Source organism: Ixodes scapularis, unplaced genomic scaffold (genome assembly GCF_016920785.2).
Source record: "Ixodes scapularis isolate PalLabHiFi unplaced genomic scaffold, ASM1692078v2 PGA_scaffold3__209_contigs__length_174095766, whole genome shotgun sequence".
NCBI classification, from domain to species: domain Eukaryota; kingdom Metazoa; phylum Arthropoda; class Arachnida; order Ixodida; family Ixodidae; genus Ixodes; species Ixodes scapularis.
In genome coordinates this window covers 32,960,689-32,984,124 of record NW_024609868.1, presented here as the reverse complement: position 1 = coordinate 32,984,124, position 23,436 = coordinate 32,960,689, and the positions used below count along the sequence as shown (strand labels likewise).

Genomic DNA, 23,436 nt, shown 5'->3' with positions numbered 1-23,436 from the left:
TTGTATGGCCGGGTTTTCACGAAGAGCTGTTAAAATTGCAGTCATTATTTTCTCCATATTGTTTTCACTGATTAAAAGCATCCATCAAAAAACCTGCCTTGTTGAAAAATGCATATACTGATAAATAATCAATAGTTTCTCTCTTCAGTGATATTAATCTGATTTAAATCAAATAGATAACCAACATTTTTTATCGTATCTTATTAAATTATTATATTTCCCTACGTTGCCTACAGCCGATAGACCTCATATGAAGTGCGTATACTGCGTGACACGTACTGCCAACATGAACGAATTCTTGTCTTCTTGTTTTTCTTAAATTTTAAAGGTTACCATCCAAACTACTACTACGATGGAAATGCGAAAAGTCGCTTCGCGCTAACTATGTTGCACGGTGTACCACCTGTGTGAGAGGCGCCTAGAACCTTGGTAGCAATACTTCTATTAAATGAAAACGACCACTTTACATAAATAATACGAGGTGAGGTTTTCCCCGGGTCTGTTAAAAGGCTGGTGAGCTTTTACCCTGACCCCTACAAAAGTGTCGAGCTTTTCTCCGGTGAACTTTCCTCCGGGATTCGGTACTATAGTGCTGCAGTTTTTTTTTTAATACCTAGATTTCATTTAATTTCATTTATTTACTCTCAAGGCCGAAGCATTACAAAGAGGAGTGGTGAAGCAAAAACAAATACAACATGAACATGAACACAGCAGGGGGATTACAAAAAATGGTTGCAAACGGCACTTTTGAAACGGTCGGTGTCAGAGATTGAAGCGATGGAGGCGGGGAGATGGTTCCAGTCAGTGCAGGTTTTGGGAATGAACGAGTGGAAGTGCAAATTGGTGCGGCTGCTTGGGACGCCAACCTCGAACTGATGGTCGCTGCGGGAAGAAATGTACGATGGTGGCAGAAAGAGAGAGTCACTGAGTAGAGACTTGAAATGATAAACCTTATGAAAGAGACAAAGACGAGATAGTTTACGACGCAATGAAAGATCGGGTAAGTTAAGATTAGATTTTATAGAAGTGACACTGGCAGTTCGAAAGTAATTTGAGAAGATGAAACGCGCGGAACGGTTTTGAATGGCTTCTATTTGAAGAATAATGGAGTTAATATGAGAGTCCCAGATTGATGATGCATATTCAAGCTTTGACCTCACTAAAGTTTTATAAAGTATGAGTTTCAAGTTAGTTGGGGCTAAAGAAAAATTACGCCGTAGATAACCGAGTGCGCGATTAGCATTACTAGTGATGTAGTCGAAGTGATCTGGCCATGAAAGGTTAGCAGAAATGTTAATGCCAAGATATTTGTAGGACGAAACTTGCGTTAGGCGAACACCGTTAAGTAAGTAGTCACACGGTAGGATGTGATTTGAATGACGTGCAATTCTCATTGACTTACATTTGGCAGGGTTAAGTTTCATTAGCCAGGTGTCACACCAAAGTGAAATGTTATCGAGGTCAGACTGAAGAGCATGATGATCAGCAGGTTCCAGAATTTTGCGATAAACAACACAGTCGTCAGCAAAAAGTTTTATAGATGAAGAAATGCAGCTAGGTAAGTCGTTAATATAAATAAGAAAAAGCAAGGGCCCTAGCACTGACCCCTGCGGGACACCGGACGTTACAGGACGGTGAGGGGAGTTATGGTCATTGGCGGTTACATATTGCGTGCGATTAGACAAGAAGCATTCTATCCATTTAAAAATATTAGGGTCCATGTTAAGTTGACTTAATTTATAGAGGAGCAGACTATGACAGACACTATCGAATGCTTTAGAAAAGTCGATGAAAATGCAGTCAACAGTGATTAAGTGATCTGCAGCAGAAAATAAGTCGTTAGTAAAGGCGAGTAGTTGAGTTTCACATGAGTAATTTTTTCTGAAGCCGTGTTGATGCATACTAAAAAAAGAATTAGTTTCGAGGAAGGACACCATATGACAGTATAGGACATGTTCCATGAGTTTGCACGGTATACTGGTTAATAAAATGGGTCTATAATTATTGGGACAATGAGTGTTACCTGATTTGTGCAGAGGAACCACTTTTCCCATTTTCCAGTCGTTCGGGAGCGTACAGGATTCTAATGATTGTGCAAAAATCTTCGACAATATTATAGATGAATACACTTCGGTGATCTTCAAAAATTTGGGGTTAATGCCATCATCACCTGGAGAAGAGGAGAGCTTCATATTTTGAATTAATTTCATTATGCCTGCCCAGTCAATAACTATTGGATCCATCGGAATAAAATCATAAATCGAAACATCGGAAACATATATGGCGTGCTGTTAACAAACGACGATGAGAATGCAGAGTTCAAAACAACGCAGCAGTTTTCCCTAGGAACGACCGATTCACTATCCGTAGCAAGTTCAATTGGTTTCCTTTCACTTCCGCTCACAACGTGCCAAAACTTACGCAGATTAGTTTCGAGTAGCGATGGAAGGGTTTGATTAAAAAAAGTATGTTTGGCGAGAGACAGTGCACGTGCGTACTCATCCTCTGTACAATCATAAGCTGCCCATCTCTCTGGGATCATTGATATCTTGGCTCGTCGAAAAAGGCGGTTTTTTTGTTTGATAACCGTTTTAATGTTGGTGTATACTAAGGTGGGGGGGGGGGGGGATTATGTATTTCTAATTTTACGAAGGGGTATGTAATGGCTAGTAAGCTCAGTTACTTTCGATTTAAACGTACGCCAATTATCTTCCAACGATTGCTCAGAAACTATTTAAAGAAAATCTGATAAAAATATCTCGAGTTTATTATTAATCCCGGTGTAGTCAGCCCTCCTATAGTCTCCAAATACCTTTGAAGCTGCACATTTGCGAGGCGAACTGTTCGGAATATTAAAGTGAATGACGGAATGATCGCTTACACCTGGAAAAACTGAAAGTGATTGTACAATATCTGGATGGGTAGTGAATACTAGGTCAAGGACAGTGGCACTTGTCGGGGTTGTACGGGTTGGACATTTCACGAGCTGAGTCAAGTTAAAATCCGAGCATGTAGTAAGAAAGGAATTGCACTCAAGAGAGCCGAAGCTGGGAATATGTGCGTCCCAGGAAACGCCAGGGAAATTAAAATCACCAAGAACAAAAATGGGCAATGACGGATACCTTACGTGTAATGTATTCGAAGCATCATATAGATCAGAAGAAAATCCAAAAGGTGAATTAGGGGGGCGATAACAAGCGCAAAAAAATTACGTCCTTGTGGTTCAGACGAATGCGCACAGAAGTTAATTCTAGAGGCAAGGCAAGCGACACACCAAAAGAAACCAACTCGTCGCAAACCGCTATCAAAACGCCTCCCCCAGACTGAGTTCCCCTGTCACATCTGTAAAACCGATACTTCTTTTTGGCAATTTAAAATCTCACTATTATCTACTTTTGCAGACAGCCAAGTTTCCGTCAAGACGACTACATCAGCAAGACATGCGTCAATTAAAGAAAACAAGGCGTCGCGCTTGTTGATAACGCTCCTGACGTTACAAAGCAAAAAAGAAAAATCACGTACTAAGGAGGCACTGGACATAGTAGGCGAGGGAAGATTACGATCACCACCCCTCGCCGACCGCTAAAGTGATGTGGGTGCACTGGGCGCACCCTCAGACCCTGGTGATTGTTGCACCAAATTACGGGAGGTTCGTGGTCGAGAGAGCTCTGAGATCTGGGTCTAGCACTTGGTCATAAAAATAACACTTATAATCCTAGCGCTGTGATGCTGTATATTGTTGAATACCAAGATACTCTTGGCGGCCTACCACGGTGCTGTACTTAGCTGGACACCCGGATACTTGTGGTACTATGGTGCTGTCCTTGCTGGATACCTAGATATTCGTGGTTTTATAGTGCTTTTCTTCGCTGGATGCCTAGATACTCGGTACTACAGTACATCTCCTTTGCTGGATATGTAGATACTCTCGCTATTATGGTAGAGTTTTTTGCCAGATACTTAGATCATCCTGGTACTGTGGTGCTGTCCTTAGCTGGATACCTAGATACTTCTGGTACTCTGGTGCTGTCCTTAGCTGAATACCTAAATATGTCTGGTACTATGGTGCTGTGCTTTGCTGGATAACAAGATGCTTCTGGTACTATGTTGCTGTCCTTTGCTGGATACCTTGATGCTCCTTGTATTATGGTGTTGTCCTTTGCTGGATGCCTTGACACTCGGTATTATAGTGTATCCCCTGTGCTGGCTATCTAGACGCTCTCGGTATTGTGGTAAAGTTTTTGGCTAGAAACCTAGATCCTTCTGGTACTATGGAGTTGTTTTTTGCTGATATCCAAAGTGTGCATTTGCGAATTATCGTGCAATACGTGATGCTGAAAGGCCATCAAATGTGGCTCACTGAAAAGTTCAGTTCCCGATGGGAAGGAAGTTGAGTTACGAGACTTACTCCCAACGAAAGTTTCTTTATGCACAGCTCAATAAAATGTTGCTGTTGGAATAGGGGCAGTAAAGTTGTGATCACCCAGGACGGTTTTTTTGTTTGTTTTTGTTTTGTTTTTCACAGCGTTTTAATCGTTGTCTTTTTTATTTCTGATGGCCTACAAACCGTGACGTGTTTCTTTTTTATAAAAACATTTTGCATCGACCACAGACACTACCACAACCGTTAACCGACGTCTCGTTTCATCCTAATTTTGCAACCCAAGAGCTCGAAAGTGAAGATGTTCAGAAAACACACCAGCCTTCGCCTTGTAAATTTATCAATATACACAAACGGCTATAATTAACTGCATATTTAATGGTATAATTTGACAAAAAGCAATTCTATTGGTAGTCACAGTTCAATAACATGGAACATCAGATTCCAGACCCTTCTAGTTAAACCAGGATCAGTAATGTGCCATGGCGTCCTCGACAAGTTGATCTGAGCTTGGTTTTTATGAGTTCAAAAAGAACAGGCGTCCAGCACTGCTATGCAAATAGATCGAAGCATTCCACGAAGCAAGATGAAATTGGCCATAACCAGGACCAACGTTCATCACAAAGCCAAATGCAGCTAAATTCCATGCAAATAAATAGCAAACGTTTAGCCATCGACATTCCCGTTTGCTCATTCCGGCAGTGCGCACATGCTCAACTAACACTGCATTTACTTGCCGTGCAAGAAACTACGCGCAAGCAGGCTTAGTACTAACGCTGCACATTCATCAGGAGCAACTCGGAGCAACCTCAGAGCGGTATTTATGCCGTATTCCAACTGTTTGTTTAAATATTTAGGTAAATGTTTAACCTCTTTGTGCTATTCCTTAGGCAGATAGATGTTCCAAGAAGTCAATGCAATACCGTACATATACAATACCATATATGACATACAATATCATATATGACAAAACAAATTAAAACGAGAAAAAAATAAATAAACAAATTTCGTCGACCGGAAAGTTTAAAAAAACCCAATATATATACCCATATTATTGAAGTCGGTGTTTATATACAGAATGTACGTTGACTACACTCAGCGAGCTCAACCCTCCAACGTAGGAGGCTTTGATTGGCTCTTTGGGAAGTATAAAATTATCAGCTGACGTTTTGCAACGAGAGAACAAATTAAAGCTTAAAGCAGGTATTTTTGGTGTTTATTGTTAATTAGCATCTAAGATTACCTTCGTCGTCTGCTAAGGTGCCTGTTGCCTAGCGTATGAAATTTCAACAAAGCATGCCATGCCTCCCTCAAAAGTGAGGTTGCCGTTTGTTTGTTTTTTTCGTTATATTGTGCGCCGTGGTTTGCTCACTCAACATTTATCGAAAACCTGCAATCCAAATTGGTTGTCGTTTAACCCTGTGGCGCTCAACACAGAGATACGTTAGATAAGTTTGAGCGGACACACAGGGTTGCTCCAAGCCGTCCAGTTGAATGCGAAACGTGGGCCTCGGCGACTAACCTCAGTGGGGCGGGTGATCCCCGGGAAGTGTCCCGTTGACGGAGCATCCGGGCTTCTGCTGAGACCAACGCTTTGTGGTCCTCGCCCAGTCGAGCCCCGTTAAGCTACGTTTGAATATCAACTGCATCACGTCCGCCTGCACAAAGAACAAACAGCAACGTGGCGTCTGTTTCAAGTTCGCCACGGTGCTCATGCCTTCCACTCGTATAAAAACAGTTTCCAGGCGACTGTGACGGTTTCTTTGCGTATGTTAAGCGAATTATCCTGAAATGTAGTCCCCGCTTACATCATACGACTTGCATTGTTAGTAGATTTAAGGAAGGCGCTTCGTCTACCACCCAAAATGGCCCGTATGTAGAATTAATTACTTATGTTGTACACTAGGTAATCAATAAAAGCAGATATTAAAGCGCAGCTCTTAGGCGCCCGTTTCCGGGATGAGCGGCGTCGCTGACGCCGTCGCCGTCGGCTGAACGGGGCGTTGCATTATGGGCCGTTTCCCATAATGATGTCACGAGGGTAAAAGTTTGCCGCTATATTTGGCTGGACATTTTCCCACTAAATTTAGAGGGAAGTTCTTCCGCTAAATTTAGCAGATAAATTTTATCCTTGTGACATCACACGTTAAAATTTTCCCGCTAAATTTGGCGGGAACTTTTTATCGCTAAATTTAGCATGAAAATTTCCCGCCAAATTTAGCGGAAAAAGTTGCTGCCCGATTTAGCGGCAAAATTTTACCCTTGTGACGCCACACGTGACGCCAGTCAACCCGGCCAAATTTTCTCTGTCACATAATTTAGCGGGAAAAGTTTAACGCTAAATATGGCGAAAACATTTCCCACCAAATGTAGCGGAAAATTTTTACCCTCGTAATGTCACGCGTAACGTCACGTGTGACGTCACGTGAATGAATGTGATGTGACGTAAAATTTGGAGGAAAAACGTTTGCGCTAAATTTAGCTGAAACATTTCCCCGCTAAATTTAGCGGGAAAATGTTGGTAAATAGGGAGTTTTCGTAGATCGCTTTCGCCGACCCGCAACATTCTCTGCAACCCGCTACAATACCCAACACTCTACAGTGAAGGCCATCCGCGTGCAGGCGCAGTAGCGGCTTGTTCGTTGCCGGGGGGCTTAGCTATTTTCCCACTAAATTTAAAGGGACATTTAGCGAACATTTTCCGCTAAATGGGAGGGAAGCCGGGGAGGAGGGGCATACCCTCCCCTCCGTACCCTTCCCTCGTCATCTTCAGAAGCTGCGCCTTAATTCGGCATTACAGGGCATTGTTAACGTCTTTCATTTTCTTTTTTTACTTCTAAAATGGGGGCTTTCTGTTACATAATGGCCGTCTTCGTTAAGTGTTTTTTTTTTAATCGATGATATGAAATAGCAGCATAACCGTTACGATCAGTACCCTGATTAATTGAAATGTGTTCAATAATTTTTATCTAACGGTTTGATGGGCCGTAGTATACGATTGCAGTAGTGATAGCAATTACTATTACACGCTGTGCCAATTAAAAAAATCAACCAAAACAAATGGCTTTCTAGGTATTCATCAATCATTTTTCGCGTTTTTTGTCTAATTTCAAGATTAGGCGCAAAACGAGTACAGCAAAACTTGCTCACGATGACGCTCAGAAAGGTTACGTTGTCGTTTTAATCCCGTCTTCACCATCTCCAAAGCGCGTCCTGGGCGAACGTGCTGACGGCACACGCTTTGTGCATCGGTACAATTTCAGCGCCCATGATAATGCTAAAATAAATCACCTACAACAAATAAACCTTGTCGTGTAACCATAGACTAAAAGGGGCCCTGAAAGGACTTTTTTACTGGCTTTTAATTTGCACCGAACCTGAGCGCACTGAACGTAGTAACTTAGTGAAACTTTTCTTTTCTCGAAGTTCGCTTTATTCTAAATGTTATAGGCAAATTAGAATTACAAAAACAAGCAAAAAATAACCTCTCTCATGACGTCTTTGGTTGCTTGAGTGGCCGTGAACTAGAGGAGGGGTAGTGAGCTCATCGAGCGCTCACGGTTGCCACACTCCGTGTCGACGCCGCGACACGGCGCCAGTAAAGCATGTTCTGGATAGGCCTTACGCAGCGGGCAGCCAGAGCGGCTTTCATTGAATTTGCTGCGCGATTAAACACTAATTCGGCATGACACTTCATTGGCCACAAAACGACAGCAAACACGGGGTAAAGATCAGTTCAAAATGAGAGCCACTTCGCGCTGCCATACCGCGAGACGGCCAAACCGCAAGACAAGGCTTCTCGCCGAAGGCCTTCGGAACGCTCGGAGCCGGTCAGATGCTCCTGTCCATACGACCGCAGCGCCACCGCGTACATCCGAGACCTTTCCGTGTCGGCGCCTGATCCCACTACTCCTTTCTAGCATGCGCCGCCTTTTCCACCGCTTAGTGGAGGGTATGTCAACGGGTCATTTCTTCATCCCGTACTTTATAAACTGCATTCGTTTCTTTTCCTATCTAAAATACTGAACAAAAACTACTTTTATAAATAATTGAAACGGTTCGCGCCACTTATATTTTGTATTTCGACCAAAAAGAAAGCTTTCAGCAGCTCTGACCAGTATAAACTCAGGACCAAATGTGCCACATTTTGCGCGCTTTCGCTACCGCGGGTCGCCCTCGTCGGTAGAGAAGGTTCCCGCGTCGTCCGGTTAAAATATGACGCACTGATATTTAGTTACTCTCTCCATGCCCGCTGGCTTGCCCGAACCCCAAGAGACGTGGAAACCGGAAAAAAGATAGACGCTTAAATATGATTGCAGGGCCCCTTTAAGGGCAACATCAAGAGTCGCGTAAATGAACTTTTCTCCGTCATTCAGCTGATTCCCTATGATAACACATATCAGAGAAGGAAACATTTTTTTTTTAAATGAGATTAACCTTAATATATTATCTGGATCTCTCGGGTGAATAATGAAAAAAAAAGAAATAAAACATATTCACCAAACAGTAAACTAATTCCTCAAAGACAATTGCCTTTTTTACCCGTTCGTTAAAATAATATGTTTTAAAATCATAGTGTCATTTTGGCGAATACTTCAAACCGAAAGTTTTACACAGTGAACATCTGCGTCACCTACACAACAAAAAAACGCACTCGCCCAATTCGTCCGGTTGCACATGTAAATTTAGTCGCGAAAAGATTAACAAATCGAGGGCGTGGGAAGTCCCAAGCGTCTAAATATCCCTGCGTAGCCAATGGGCGCCTTCGGTAGCGGCTGCCTCAGCTCCGAACGGAGTAACTCAAAGCGCCTAGTAAACGGGGAAAAAAAAGACACGGCTTTTCAGTTGCCTTAGCTGCCTCTAGGCAGTTTCCGCCTCCTCCCCTGGGCCAGAAGGTCTCAGAATAAAATATTTGACGCGGTATTGAAAAAGTCTTGACAAGGTCGTTAAAAGGAAAAGCGAGTGACTGTACACACCAGCGCTGCTGTTCGAAGCGATCCAAAGCGATCGAGCCCTTCGCAGGGCGGCGCAAAGGCTGCTTCTGTTATAAAAACCGAAAACAAAAACCTCGTCAGCAAACGCAAAATATGGAGCTTGGCGAATCTACGCCGCCGTTGGCGATACTTTTATACGGCAGTGCGTTTGTTGTGCCCTTAGTTACGAACTTCCTATAAAATGTATTTGTATACACACGGGAGTTCGGCCGCGCTCGGCGATCAAGTAAATATATCAACTTGAACTTTGGAATTAAACTTGGATACGAAGAACACACACACAACTCGTTCCACCAGATACTTCCTTCTTTCTTCGTGTTCAAGTTTAATTCTAAAATTCAAGCTGATATATTTATAAGTATGTACCAACAAGCTCAACTCTTAACCGCTATTTGGCGATCAAGGTTTTGTCGGCCGAAGCGATCGCGTCAGCGAACGTACACCCGATTTAGCTACGCAAACAAAACATTAATCGGGATCATGCTCTGCGTGAGCGTCCAACCGGCTAGAAAGTCCCGTTCATACCCTTCCTTGCTCAGTTCAGCGCGAACAGGACTATCGTCGATATTCACAGAGTTTCCGTGCAACGGCGATCAAGACACGGCGTCAAAAAAAAAAAAAAAAAAAACAACATTTACGTGGTTTATTAGCATATTCAAACCAAACAAAATACGGTCCGATGGATTTTCCGAAAAGAACCTTACCTGGAAAAGAAATTCAAAATTGGTATTCGTCTTACCATGAGCAGTTTTCATTAACAAAAGCGAGCAAACCGCACACCCGCGACGGAACCGACGCGGCTTTTCCCAGCATTTTTTCTTTCCCTTTTAACACCGGAACTTCGTCAGCGATCTGGAATTCCGTCATGCTGCGATCCTTTCACTCCTCATGCACCGTCTCCGGACTCGGTGCACGACAGCGTGACTCCAAAAACTCGGAGTAACGTGCACCGGAAGTCGGTTTTCGCCGTCTAGTGGAAGGAGCGCTGACTCCTTGACTCCTGGAGCCGCTACTGAACGCGCCCAATGGAACTGTGGTCTTAGTCGATACACTCTCAAGAAAAAAGGGTGTCAAAAGGTGTATCGTAACACCCTTTGTCCCATATAATACACCCCAGAATTTCAATTCGACGTACAGCGCCCTACAGTCGAAAAGACGGCCCGAAATTTTACGAGGGGCTTGATAGACGTGTGGCACAACATTTTAAATAGCTAAAGTACGCATCAAAGACCACATAAAGAAAACACCGAGTTTTTACAGTAGGGCCAAGAAAACCCCGATTATTTTTCTTGCTGTCAGTAAAACGTACATTATCTATTTTAATAGGTTGAACCACACGGCTATCAAGCCCCTCGTAAAACTTCGGGCCGTCTGTTTGACTGTAGGGCGCTGTACGTCGAATTGAAGTTTGGGGGTGTATTATATAAGACAAAGGGTGTAACAATACACCCTTTTACACCCTTTTTTCTTGAGATTGTAACACAATCGAAAAAGAAAATTACGAAGCAAAAAGCGTGAACATATTAAACATCGCACTCCGTTTCTTAAGCTGTCAGTGACTTCAGAACAAAGTATTATTGAAGAAACATATCGATCTCACCCGCGGACCATCGACGTAAAGAGCGTAAAGCTTGAAGTTATCAAATGAATCGAAATGCGTTTCTTATTCACGACGTAATAGGAACGAGCTCCTACGAGAACACGTAAAATAAGTCAGTGCAGTGCACAAGAAAGAAAAAGGACATATCTGGGGACTTTTCGCAAACCTGAAAGCCCGAATGTTAGATCTTCCTCGAAGAATGAAAAAAGACCAAGCCAAGCATTATTCTAGAAACCGTCGTTGGTCCCTTGAAGCAGCATATTCAAACAAAGGATTTTATTTCTATTTGATGTGTTTTGTTTTAACGTATAAAGTTTTTGAGGAATGATATATTGTTATATCTTTTTGAACCTTTTTTACGTAATTATTACGAGCTCGCTTTTTGTTTTTTTTTATACGACTACTAATGGCATTCTTTGAATAGCGAAAGCTCGAAGAGTGCGCCCTGGAACTCTATCTGAAATAACCCGCGAAGCAGTCCTCTTTAAAGACGTGCACACTAAAGAAAAAAAAAGAGGTCTGTATGTTTACTTTCCTGTAAATCACGAGACAATGAATCACAGTATCTAGACATTTCGAGGATCCCAGAGAATGACTGTGCTCAGAACACGACTAGACAAAGAGAGAAATGCAATATTCGGCAATGAGAACAGCTTTTCACATGCCCGTCGTCCTTTCGCACATCACCTCTTTTAGCTCTATACTCGTAAACAACCCGAAAACCGCAATAAAAAAAACTTTTTTTTGCGGAATGTTATTATTTTTCTTTTCGTCTGTTTAGTTAAGATATGATTGGGTACACTATAGATTAGCTTTGTGCTATTCTATCAAGACGTGTACGTTTCAAACGTTTAAAGCATTTTTTTTTCCTTCGACAACCAAATTTTCTAAACTACTTCGCAGAGCGCATGAAAAATCCGCAAAACAATTTTTTTTTTCTTGGTTTGAAAACGAGTATAGTAATACTATGAGTTTCGTCTTCTCTGAGATCCTTCTATTTTTTTTTTTTTTTTTGCGTGATTGACTGTCTGTTTTCTGGAGGATAGCGAACTCCCAGACCTCAGTTAGAGTTGAGATTACCTATTCTTGTAACCACGCGAATTTTAAAAAGACACTCTCCCCGATGCTTTTTCGTGTAAACTGAATCGAAGCGCTGTCCGAGATTATCCAGTGGGGAGGCCAAGCCGCATCGTGCGTCAATGGTCATGCAGTCTGAATAGCGCGACAGGTGTTTACAGGTTTCGCCAGTGAGACGCCATGGCAATTAGAATATGACACGAATTGCCATTGACATTGGTCGAATTTATTATGTATAAAAAAACACGAATACTTGAACCTTTAAGCGAATCTGTGTGCGGTGTAATATCAGAGACTTCTGAAAGGGCAGGTCCACAAAGCCAGACGAGGCACTGGAAGCGCGTATTTTTTGTACCTCCCCAATCACGCCCGAAAAACTAACTGATCAAAGACGGCATCCTGGGGCAGTCTTCCAAATAGAGATGTCGCGATTGTTGGCGATTGAGAGGTTCTACGGGCTCGGCAGAATTGGACATTGCCTAATTGTTGGCTGAATTAGGTAATGTTTGTCTTTTGAACAACACGTTGCCCGGCGTCTACATAAACAAAAATAATTGCATTAAGAAAAACTAAACAGTGCGTAGATTAGTTCGTTTTAAATTTTGCGCAGCATCAAATCCAACACATCAGGTTTTAATGATTTAGTTATTTGTTAATCTGAAAAAAATACACACGACAAATATTTCAAAGCTATTCCGCAAGTTGGCGTCAGCTCGTTTGTGATTTCCGCGCATGCGCACACTATATTCAGTTACAGGTTAAGAAAAGCTAGCGAGGGAAAGGAACTCATGGTGAGGAGGGAGCAAACGGAATGCTGGGGAAAAAAGAAAGAAATCTCCTCCTCTCTTCAGCGTTTAGTTTTCTTCCTCCTCCCCATCCCTCCTTTCTTTCGAAAACTTTCCTAAACCTGTTAATAACTATAGTCGAACCTTAGTAAAACTTTACATTAAGAGTTTGGAAAAGTCGAAACCTTTGAACGAAAAAGTTGAAATGTTGAAATCACCAATGTGCTCGTGCACGTGATCGCAAAACTCGGTAGCGCAGCTCCAAATGCTCGCAGAATGACGCCCCTTGGCACAATGCCATATGAAGGTATGGCATTGTGCCTTTGACCTTCATAGCCCGTGAATCACCGTAAGGCCATAATTTTTTTACGTTACGAACTTGGAAATGTTTGATCGCACCTCCAGTTACGTTCTGAGGGTTATTCAGTTAAATATGCTGTGATTTAGCAGCCGAACGATTTTGAACGTAGAGATTCGTAGTATTTCTATTTCCCAATTGATACAAATAGAAAAAAAACGTGCTTGACCTAGCCGACACGTTGCAAAGCGGGTGGGCAATTTAATTGAAATTAACGTCTTTTAGTCGCGTTGTATATATTATGTATCAACTGCGCGGGCTATAAATACGCATCGAACGTTTCCAAGCCATGTTCTTCAAATCTAAAGCAAGATAAACGCCGTAAATTTGTCCCAAACAATCGAGGCAATAGAGTTTCTCGCGTAAGCGTAACATTAGGGACGCGAGCAGGTTTTGTGACAAAGAATGGTCGAGAACACCCGTTGGTCACTGACAGTTTTGACAATTGTTTTTTTTCCCCCACTGCCACGTAAAAAGCGGTGGTAAATAACCAAAAAAAAAAAAAAAAAAAAAAAAACTTCCTAACTCGGGGTTATGGAAACATGGCGCCAGCTCATGTTGTATGACCTTTTCGTATCGGTAACTGAGTTAAGATTCGGAGCAACCGCCTTTATGCTAACTGTACAGCATGTGGGAACTTGAAAACAATTTGATAAAATAAAAGGCGGGACTCACAGACCGTGCAGCTGTCAGTTGCTGGCGCGCTAAGTATATGCGTGCGTGCCTCACTTTTAACTCTAAAGGCTCTTTCACAGATGTGTATTGACTGCGCTGCGCTGCCTTGCGCTGCGTTGCGTCGCTCTGCACAGCGCCTCCCCATTTGCTCGTCGTAAAGGTCACAATAGCAAGAGCTCGACGCAAGCAGTTGTAACGCAGTCAAACGCAGTCAAACGCTACTGCCTTAACGAGCCTTATCACTTAGGGGCTATTTGTGCATGTCGCAAATGAAGGAAATGTGCTCTATACAATTTCGTCTTAGAAATGAGAAGTTGATCGCCTATCCAAAGCTAAAATAACAAGCTTGTTAAGAAACGTTGCACTATTTCCCTTTTTACTCTATTCTTTATTTATTTTGTTGTGGTTTCTGGTCAGAACCTGAAAACCCTAACTTTCACGAAACTACGTAAACATCTGCTTGCGTTGCCAGCTCGGCGTATTTTTTCTTTTTTTCTTTTACAGAGCAAGAGCAGGAATGCCCCTAGTGAACACCAGACGTCCCACTATGCATTATGTATGACGCCTTTCGGCCGACAGCTTCCACTACAGAACGATCTACGCATTAAAGTGCCACCGCATGTCGGTATTTCTGATGTTTCTGCCTTTAGCGCAAACCTCCTGCTCGGGAATGACGGGAGCGTGAAGGGAGAATATCTTTCTATCTTTCTTTCTTTCTTTCTCTTTATCTCTCCCTTTATTTATTTATTTATTTGGTATGTCACCGGCAACACCAAGTAGGGAGGCAGGGGCAAAAGGCATTGTTACTTGATGGGACCCCTCCCCCTATACGGTTCAGAGCAACAGTACATTTGGTACGCCAAAAAAAAATATGGCAGCGAAATTTTACATAACTAAGGCGCCGAGCAATATAAAAATAGCAATGCAGTTAAAATAAAATATAAAAAAATTGGAAGCAGAAGCAGTAACATCAAGAAGAAAATGTTTCACTTAACACCAAAATCGTCATGAGGAAAACACAAGAACATGGTCTAAAGCACACTAGAAGAGCCATTTCAGATCCGCAGGGTAGAATGCAATAAAATTGGAAGCAGAAGCAACAGCAACACTTGTCACAGCCCTCAGTTGCTATAAAAGTAACAGTCTGAATGGCAAGTAGAGATATAAAAATATGGACATTTTGAAAATAATAAATTTCACTGAACGCCTATATGGTCATGGCTCATAAGTAAAAAACCAAGAACTCGGTCTAAGCTAGAGTAAAAGACACATCCCAGATAAGCAAGGGAATGGTGACATGGTGACGTAAAGTTAAATATATAAACACCGCAGACTCATGAAGGTAATATATAGTTCGGCAGGCTTTGGTGATTATGAGTAAGTGATATTGTGCCATATAAGGATGTTCTTTGCAGCTTGTTTATATTTTGGATAAGGCACAGAAAAATCGAGATGGGTGCCAACCTGATTGAGCAAGTTTGGTGCCTGATAACTTTTTTTTTTTTTTTTTGCCATAGTTTGTGCGCATTCTCGGCTTTCCTCTTGTGTCCTGTCGAAATGCAAATCGATAATTTGAACTCTCTTGATTTGTTTCATAGAGACGTTTTCTTATATATCACTTGGAATAATTTAAAGTAACAGATTTGACTTGACTTAGTGATCACGTGTCTGGTGAAATTGTGTGACTATTAAATTCGATTATAATTTCTTCGTAGTTTTCGAGCAAGCGTTGCGTTCTTTCTTGTACAACAATCATTTTGTCATAATTCGAAACATCTTATGTGCCTTATACCAGAATACCGTAGCATATTATAGAATATAGATCAAAATATTATGCCGCATTTTATTTAGCCAGGTAGAAACAAGCGTTGCTATTTTCTGTATGCAATCTATCGATCTGCATAGTTCTGAATGGAGTTTTGTCACATGGGTTGTCCATTATAATTCTTCATTGAACCAAACGCCCGAAAATGTTTGATCCAGCACTTCTTCCATTATATTATCTTTATAGTTAATAGAAGTCGACCCATCGCTAGGTTTATTTACTGGTCTGAATATTATATATTTGCGGTTATTATCGTTTAGTTGTAATTTGTTATTTTGAAGCAAGGAAGACTACTTTGCTAGATATTCTTTCGCTGATTTTTCTAAAGCAAATTTTGTCTTACCAGAGAAAAATACATTTGTGTCATCGGCGTACATAACAAGCTTTGGTGAATCTGTAATATCTATGGGCGGCTACCGCGTTGACAGTCACATTAAAGCAGAGTGCACTTGCACTTTCAATGTTGTACAACCGCATATGCTCAACTTTATAAGCCGACAAAATAAACTCGTCAAAAGGGGACATTTGAACACAGCAAGCCGGTGTTTGCAAAATAGCATGTTGTATTGGGCTTGTACGCCTCAATCACAGTCTGCAGATGCTTTGATGTCCAACGCTTTTCAAAAAGCGAGTTTATCCGGTTGCGCGCCAGTAAGTTGCAACGACTTTTGAAGCACGCTTTCATGATGTTCAGTCCTAATTTTTAGTTTATCCCTCAGTTGACCGGTATTCGCATCTGAAAAACAAGATTAATGCATTTCCAGTTTGTTTTTTAAGATTATCATCCAGAGGGTGAATAAACGTTCTTCGACGACTGAGTTACTTGAGTGAGCCGCAAATCGGGTACCAAAGACATGGTTTCACAAGAGGAAAACAAAGCCAATCATAAAAAAAAATATAGCCGTGTTGAGACACAACTTTTTCAAACACCCACGGGAACTTGCACTGCAGAGCTATGTCATAGAGAATGCGCTCACGTTAAAAATGCATATATTGATAAGAATTCAACCAATAAAAATGCAGGTCTTACGTATTTTTACTAGACCAAAGATAAAAGCAGGTTCAGACTTTTTTTTTACCTAGGCATAAAAGCACAAACGATCTCTGGCGACGACGCGCCAATATTACCTGTATGTGTCCCATCAGTACATCTAAGTAAACTTGTTTTTTTTTCTCTCTCTCGCCTTAACATGGACCAGTGAAATTGTTAAGTTCAACGAATAACTTCAGGAACTGCTCTCCTAATATACTACAGTTGCTTAACCAGCTGTCACATTAACACTATGCGTACCATTAGTACACCTCAGTAAACCTGTTTTTGTTTTGTCGTCTTAAAATGAAGTAGTAAAATTGTTAAGTTCAAAAAAATGATTATAAACTGTTCTTATATCCGATAGTCGCTTAAGATAATTTACGTATTGCACTTTCTTTATCCAACGCCCAATGAAAAATAATTGAAATATCGATACCCGGATGTCTAAGGAACGCAGTTGCATTAGTTTATGTTTATTCGAGGACCAGTATGCTTTTTTTACTTATGGCGCTATAGCCCACCCGAACCTGATGTAACTTATTGCAGAAGTAGCTCAAGTCCTAAGAGTAATTAGAATATATTTTAACCGACGCTACATTTGTCTGAGGGCACAGCCCACGCTGAGTACTTCTGAGTGTCGATCACTGCAATCTATAGAGGAAAATCGATGAACGGCGAGGCTGGAAATACGTTTAGACCTAAAGAGACAATATGTTTTCTCACACAGGATGTGACGTAGCTCGGGAAACGTCATGCTTAATGTCTCAACGCAAACCTTTTCTTTCTTTTTTTTCCTTTTTTTTAAGGGGAAAAGGGGGAGGGTAAACATATTTCATGGATGAAGAAAGAATAAAATACTTAAAACAGGGACAACACAACCACATTTTTCTTCAGATGTGGTTGTGTTGTCCCTGTTTTAATTGTTTTAGTCTTTCTTCATCCATGACTTAAACCAACACGCTCTTCTCCCAAGTAAACATATTTCTAGCTTTTTTATCCTTTGAGCATCCTCCGTAGACTGAAGCCTTTGACCCTCCCGAGGCAGGCCGCCATGGTAAACATTTTTTTTCTCTCTTTTTGCTCTCCTCTTTTTTTTACCTAATTGCTGCGCGGCAAAACGGAAGTTTCTGAGTTTTTCCGAATGTGCACCCTCCTCCAGTTTCAAAACTTTTTTTTTGCGTCGTTTGGTGTGGGTCAAGGGTCCACGCCAATATTGTTTGTTGTGCGCCTATGTCTTGCGAGTGGTATTGGCTTAGCTCGAAACAAACTCGCTATGCCACAGTAAGACGAAATAATGTTTATCGTTAAGGATCGGCACGCACTTGTTTCCAAAAACAGCTTGCCCGACCACAAAAAAAAAAAAAAACATTTTACGAGATTTTGTGTATTTAAAACAAGGCATCGTACTCTAAGGAAAGTCTGCGCGTTCACTTTCCTGCACAACATGAAGACAGTCAATCCCGACGAAGAGTAGAAGGATTCCAGCGAATGATAAAGCTGTTCTCAAATTAGATCTGAAAAATGCAATGTGGGCAGGAATAATGAGCAAGTGAAACGCCATGCTCATGCCACTGCCAACACTGCATTTTTTTTTGTCTAATAGAATTAGGAGTTTTGTCATTTACCGAAATCGATTTACTGTTCGCCGTGGTTCGTTGTCTAAGGATCTGCGTAAATGTCAACGCACAAACCATTTTCTAAAGGGCGTATATATTTTTTTTTTGCATCTCTCTAGAGCTCACCCTAAAGTTGTCGCTCATGAAGCAGTAGATAATGGGGTTGACGAAGCTGTTGGCCATGGAGAACCAGTGGCAGCTGAAGAAGGCGGCGATATACAGGTACTCCTGCTCGTCCGTGTCCGGAGAGATGGCGTCGCGGTCGAAGTACAGGATCAGGTTCATCAGGTGAATGGGCAGCCAGCAGACGGCAAACATGAGCACCACCGTGGCCAGCATCTTTACCACCTGGAGACAGCAACGACAACACCAAGAGTTGAAAGTACACGGTGGTTGGGTGAAATCTCTGCTCACTTCTTGAGATACCATAAGGGTCGTTCAGAACACAACTTCTTTTACAAAAAGACGCCATTTCGTTTACTTTGCATTGTCGTACCGACCACTAGAAGGACGAAAAAAATTCTTAAGTATATAGTTTCTTTTTTTTTTTCATTAACTTTTACACTCAATCGGACATGAGAACTTCTTCGATGCTTTTATAAGATAAATAGGCATACAAATTGACAACTCGTCCCAATAATATTTCTTAATTTGTATCGTTTGGTCAAAGCAAGCGCCGTGAAAAACCATAATAGTATTTCTGTTTTGTGAGTAAACAAAACATTCCCTAGACTCCTTATATATGTGCAAGTGATCGACTACTTGTATGGTTTGAACTAGGAAAATTATGCCAGTGCCGAAGTTTTTAACATATGCTTTGCATTGTGCGTTCATCACGTTTCTTATCAGATTTCTGCACCCTAATTTTGTGTAAAATCACCAAACGACGGGCAAAGAGATTGATTAACTCAAATCAAGTATAACTCAATGTGTTAATTGCTGAGAATGAACATTCGTTTTCTTGAATGATTAAATATTTTGGAAGTCACAAAAGTCACGATGAGGAATGGAAAGTGATTTGGTTTCCTTAATCTAAAACTCTTGCACTCTAACTGCGAAAAATTTGATTATAAGCAAACATTAAAATCAAGTGCCCTAAATTATTCATCCTACGTTTCGAAGTCAAACTTTCTCATAGCGAATATATATATTCCATATATATGGAATATATAACAGACGTAAATGGTTAAATATGTGATGCATTGTCATATTTGAAATTAGGGGGTACCCGAAAATGAAATTGGTAGAACTACCAGGGTACTTTTACCAATTTCAATGTAAGAGTATTTTCGGACACTCACCAAGGTACCGCGGAATAGGTAATGCCAAATATTAGTTTAAAAATTAAACAAATAAAAGTAGTACAAAAAGTAGCATTTCGTTAGAAGCATTAGACATGCGTATATCTGCGATCGTTATTTGCCATTCTACCCTATGTATAAGGAATCATAATGGTGCAAAGGCATTTCACCAAGCACTGAAAAGAGAAACTTCTAACAATTTAGATGAATTGTACGCTTAGCTCTCATATAATAAAGATAAATGGTGATTGCGCAAACCAAGAACATGTGCAGCGGCGTTTGCATATATCATTAAAGACCAAGAAAGTTTTTATCAAACAATGAATACCTCTAAAATGACACTTCGAATCATGGATTACTTTTTTCTGTAGGGTCAGATGGCCAAGTAAATGATATCCCAAAAACAAGGAGAACCAAATAAAAAGACAAAACAACTAAAAGTAAATTTCTGTTGAAGGCTGTTACCATGACAGATTACGTAAGAGCAGATCATTCAATACGTCATTCCGTTACGAAAGGATAACGTAAGGACATAAAAAATGTAATTTAACAATTCGCGCAGCCGAATTTAGGTGCTTTAGGTAATTAGAGAAACATTCGCTTTATCATCTCAACGTTATAATGAATGTTTAATTTGGGGTAGTTCAGCTCATTTTTACCTTATTATGGGAAGGAACTGGTTTGTTCCGGGTACTTTATAATTACCTTATTATTTTTAACTCTAGTTAAATATAATCAACATTTTATACTTCTAATATTTCAGTGTGAGGAAGTTCCCGGCTAGGTTTCCAAGGACGTTGAGCACATTACTGTCCGCGTTGCCGACACTGATATATTTTATGTATACCTCCTCCTCACTATTGCGACAGTGGCACTCGTAAAGAATTGCTCCGTCCAATGGCGGCCCTCACATATCCGACGTAAAAGCACGTTGAGGTGGGGCCACTTTAACTGGCGGTACAAAAGAGCCGTTGAGCACAAATTAGGGTACGATTACACGCACCGCTACCAAGACATACGAGACCAATAAAACTAGACACGCACATAACGCTTGTAAACGAAGACCATTTCCCCGCATTACTGAAATGAAACTTTGTTTGCGCGAAACAACTTAAATCCAGAAAGAACCTCCCGAAGCCAAGACACGTGATGTCCATTTCTAAGCGGAAGACATTATTGTGCCTTTTTTTTCGTCTTCTACGCTAAGGCCCAAGTAGATTCAGATTAGCGACGAACGCACCTTTATTCCACGTGTTCCCGGTAACAACGCTTTCCTCACCTTTTTTTTTCTCAGGGTATCGTTGTTTTTTTATATAGCTTTTTTGGGGGGACACCAAGTTTACAACTCATGCAAGTGCTCAGCAGAGTAACAAACCGAGGTGGGACTTGTTCGTAGAGAAGGAGCTTATTGCAGCCCCAGGCTCACATCTTGGTCCTCTGCAACCCGCGGTTCTAGAGAAACGTGAAACGACGAGCTTTCGAGAAACGCCCGCACAAAAAAGAAGAAAGGAAAATATAAGAAACGGTGGTCGTCTTTATTGTGATGTGCAGAACAAGGCGCGAAATACTCAGTGCAAAATGAAACCTACAACGTGACAAAAAGAAATGGCGAATGAAAAAAGGTACGTCTTGCAAGCATTGGCAAATAACGCACTCTTCGCATATGTGTCCCAGAAGTTCCCAGCTCATTAGATTACCTTGAATAAAACTGAAGGCCCAGTAAACGAGCGAGCTTTTTATATTCACAACTCCGGTATTTTATGTATTTGCTATGTTTTCAATATCGGCGCCTGCGTCATCGTAATATTTTATTAAAATGCGGCCAAGCTAATCAAAATTCCCAATGGGCCCAGATGGTCTTTGAGTAACCCATACATGCATTGAGCCTAATAAAAACCATAAATGATTGATTGAATGATTGATTGACTAACTAATTTCTTGATTGGATGATTTATTGAATGATTGATTGACTAACTAATTTCTTGATTGGATGATTTATTGAATGATTGATTGACTAACTAATTTCTTGATTGGATGATTTATTGAATGATTCATTCATTCATTCATTCATTCGTCCATTCATTCGTTCATTCATTCATTTATTCATTCATTCATTCATTCATTCATTCATTCATTTCTTGGTCTACAAGACAGCCGAACTGCCTACAGGTAGAAGTCTGGCTTTAAGGTTCAACCTTAGGATTGGGCGCTCGCTCCATTTTAGGAAATCTTCTTGCCACTGAACGTTTAAGAAACGCAGAACCCTACTCATTATGTTCATGCTTTTTTTTTTCTTTTGTTTCGTGATTTTCTTTTTCGTCGAGCTCATCGAAATGCAACGTAATCCCATCGAATGCAGAGCCATATTAGAGCGTTTTAGTAGATCGTTGCGATATTTCCGATAACGATACCCTATCAACGTACAATGCGCGAGCAAAGTCGTCGCCGGAGTATCGGGCATCGTTATAAGAGTCAGAATGATCTACTAAAACTCCCCTGTAAGTTGTTCAAAAATCGGCACGCCTTAACCTTTTTTTTTCAGTTTTTCTATGAAGCTTTTGTAGAGGGCTTCCGCCGTTCCGCTACGCGCTCCGCCACCCTTTACGAGATCGGGAACACGGCAGACAAGGCTGGCGGCACGAATGAGCAGTAGCTACGTTCGTTACAGAAAGCGCAGTGGATGGGGTCAACGGTCTACGAAACCTTCTTGAAAATTCACCAACAACTTAAGAAATACAGGGTGAGTAGAAACCGAGGCAGCTTGTTATCGCTGTATTCCAACAGAATTGCGACAACAGTCGATCGAAACGCCGTGAGAAACATCACGAGGTAAGACGCGTGATCCTATTCGTAAAAGTTTCAGAAACGTAAGTTCATCTGCGTTTTTTTTTTAACTGACAGTGACTGGTTAATTTTGTTACCTCCGCGTAATTAACGCATTTGGTCATGTTGTGTTGGAACGGACACGATGGCGCCGGTGCCATATGAACCCGGAAGTCACCATGTAGACGTCACGACATCCCAGAGCACTTCGAGTGTTTTAAGCAAACACGCGGGTGTTCAGCACCCTTCAGCTGCAGTGCCACAAACAGCGGAGAGATGCACCTATTCCTGAGGACTTCTAGAGTGAGTTTTTGAATTACAGGTAAGGGTATTTAGTACTTTTTTTTTCATTTTGCTGGAAGCTACAAACAAAAAAGTTTGTCAAACCAGTGCAAAACAATATATATATATATATATATATATATATATATATATGTCGAACCGAAAAAAAAACAGTGTGTCGAACCGAAAAAAATACGGGTTTGGGTACGGTTCAGGTTCAGGTAACTTTATTTTGTTCCGGTTCAGTTCCGGTTCGATTAATTCGATCCGCGAACCGGTTCGCGAACCGGTTCGGGGCACTGAACCGGTTCGCGAACCGGTTCGTAAATTATAACTGACAAATTGCAACATCAAAATAACAAAATCAAAATAACATCAAAATAACATTAAAAAAAATTGCAACATCACGTTCTAGAAACGTGTTATGAAATGAGCACACAGCAGAATTTAGGATTTACGAGATTGTAGAAAAATGAAATCCCGTGACGAGATTTTTTTTTTTTTTTTTTTTTTTGCACAGCCTTCTAATTTTTTTTTTTTTTTTCGTGCAAGCCGCGACCAGCGCAATACTGGTTCCTATGCCAAGATTCATGGATGCAGCGTTTGTCAAGATTCATGGATGCAGCGTTTATATTCCTAAGACTGAGTGGAGAAGAAAAATATGTAAGCGAGGTGTGTGTCAGTTG

The 23,436-nt window shown here is 41.1% G+C and overlaps 1 protein-coding gene across 1 annotated transcript in view; it reads right to left on the bottom strand.

Moving 5' to 3' along the window:
- LOC8023653 (substance-P receptor) overlaps positions 1-23,436 on the bottom strand; it is a 99,652-nt gene that overhangs the window by 15,328 nt on the left and 60,888 nt on the right. The window contains exon 4 of the mRNA XM_029986231.3: positions 18,471-18,692. Coding sequence (XP_029842091.3) covers positions 18,471-18,692 — 222 coding nt within the window. The remainder of the gene's footprint in view (positions 1-18,470; positions 18,693-23,436) is intronic.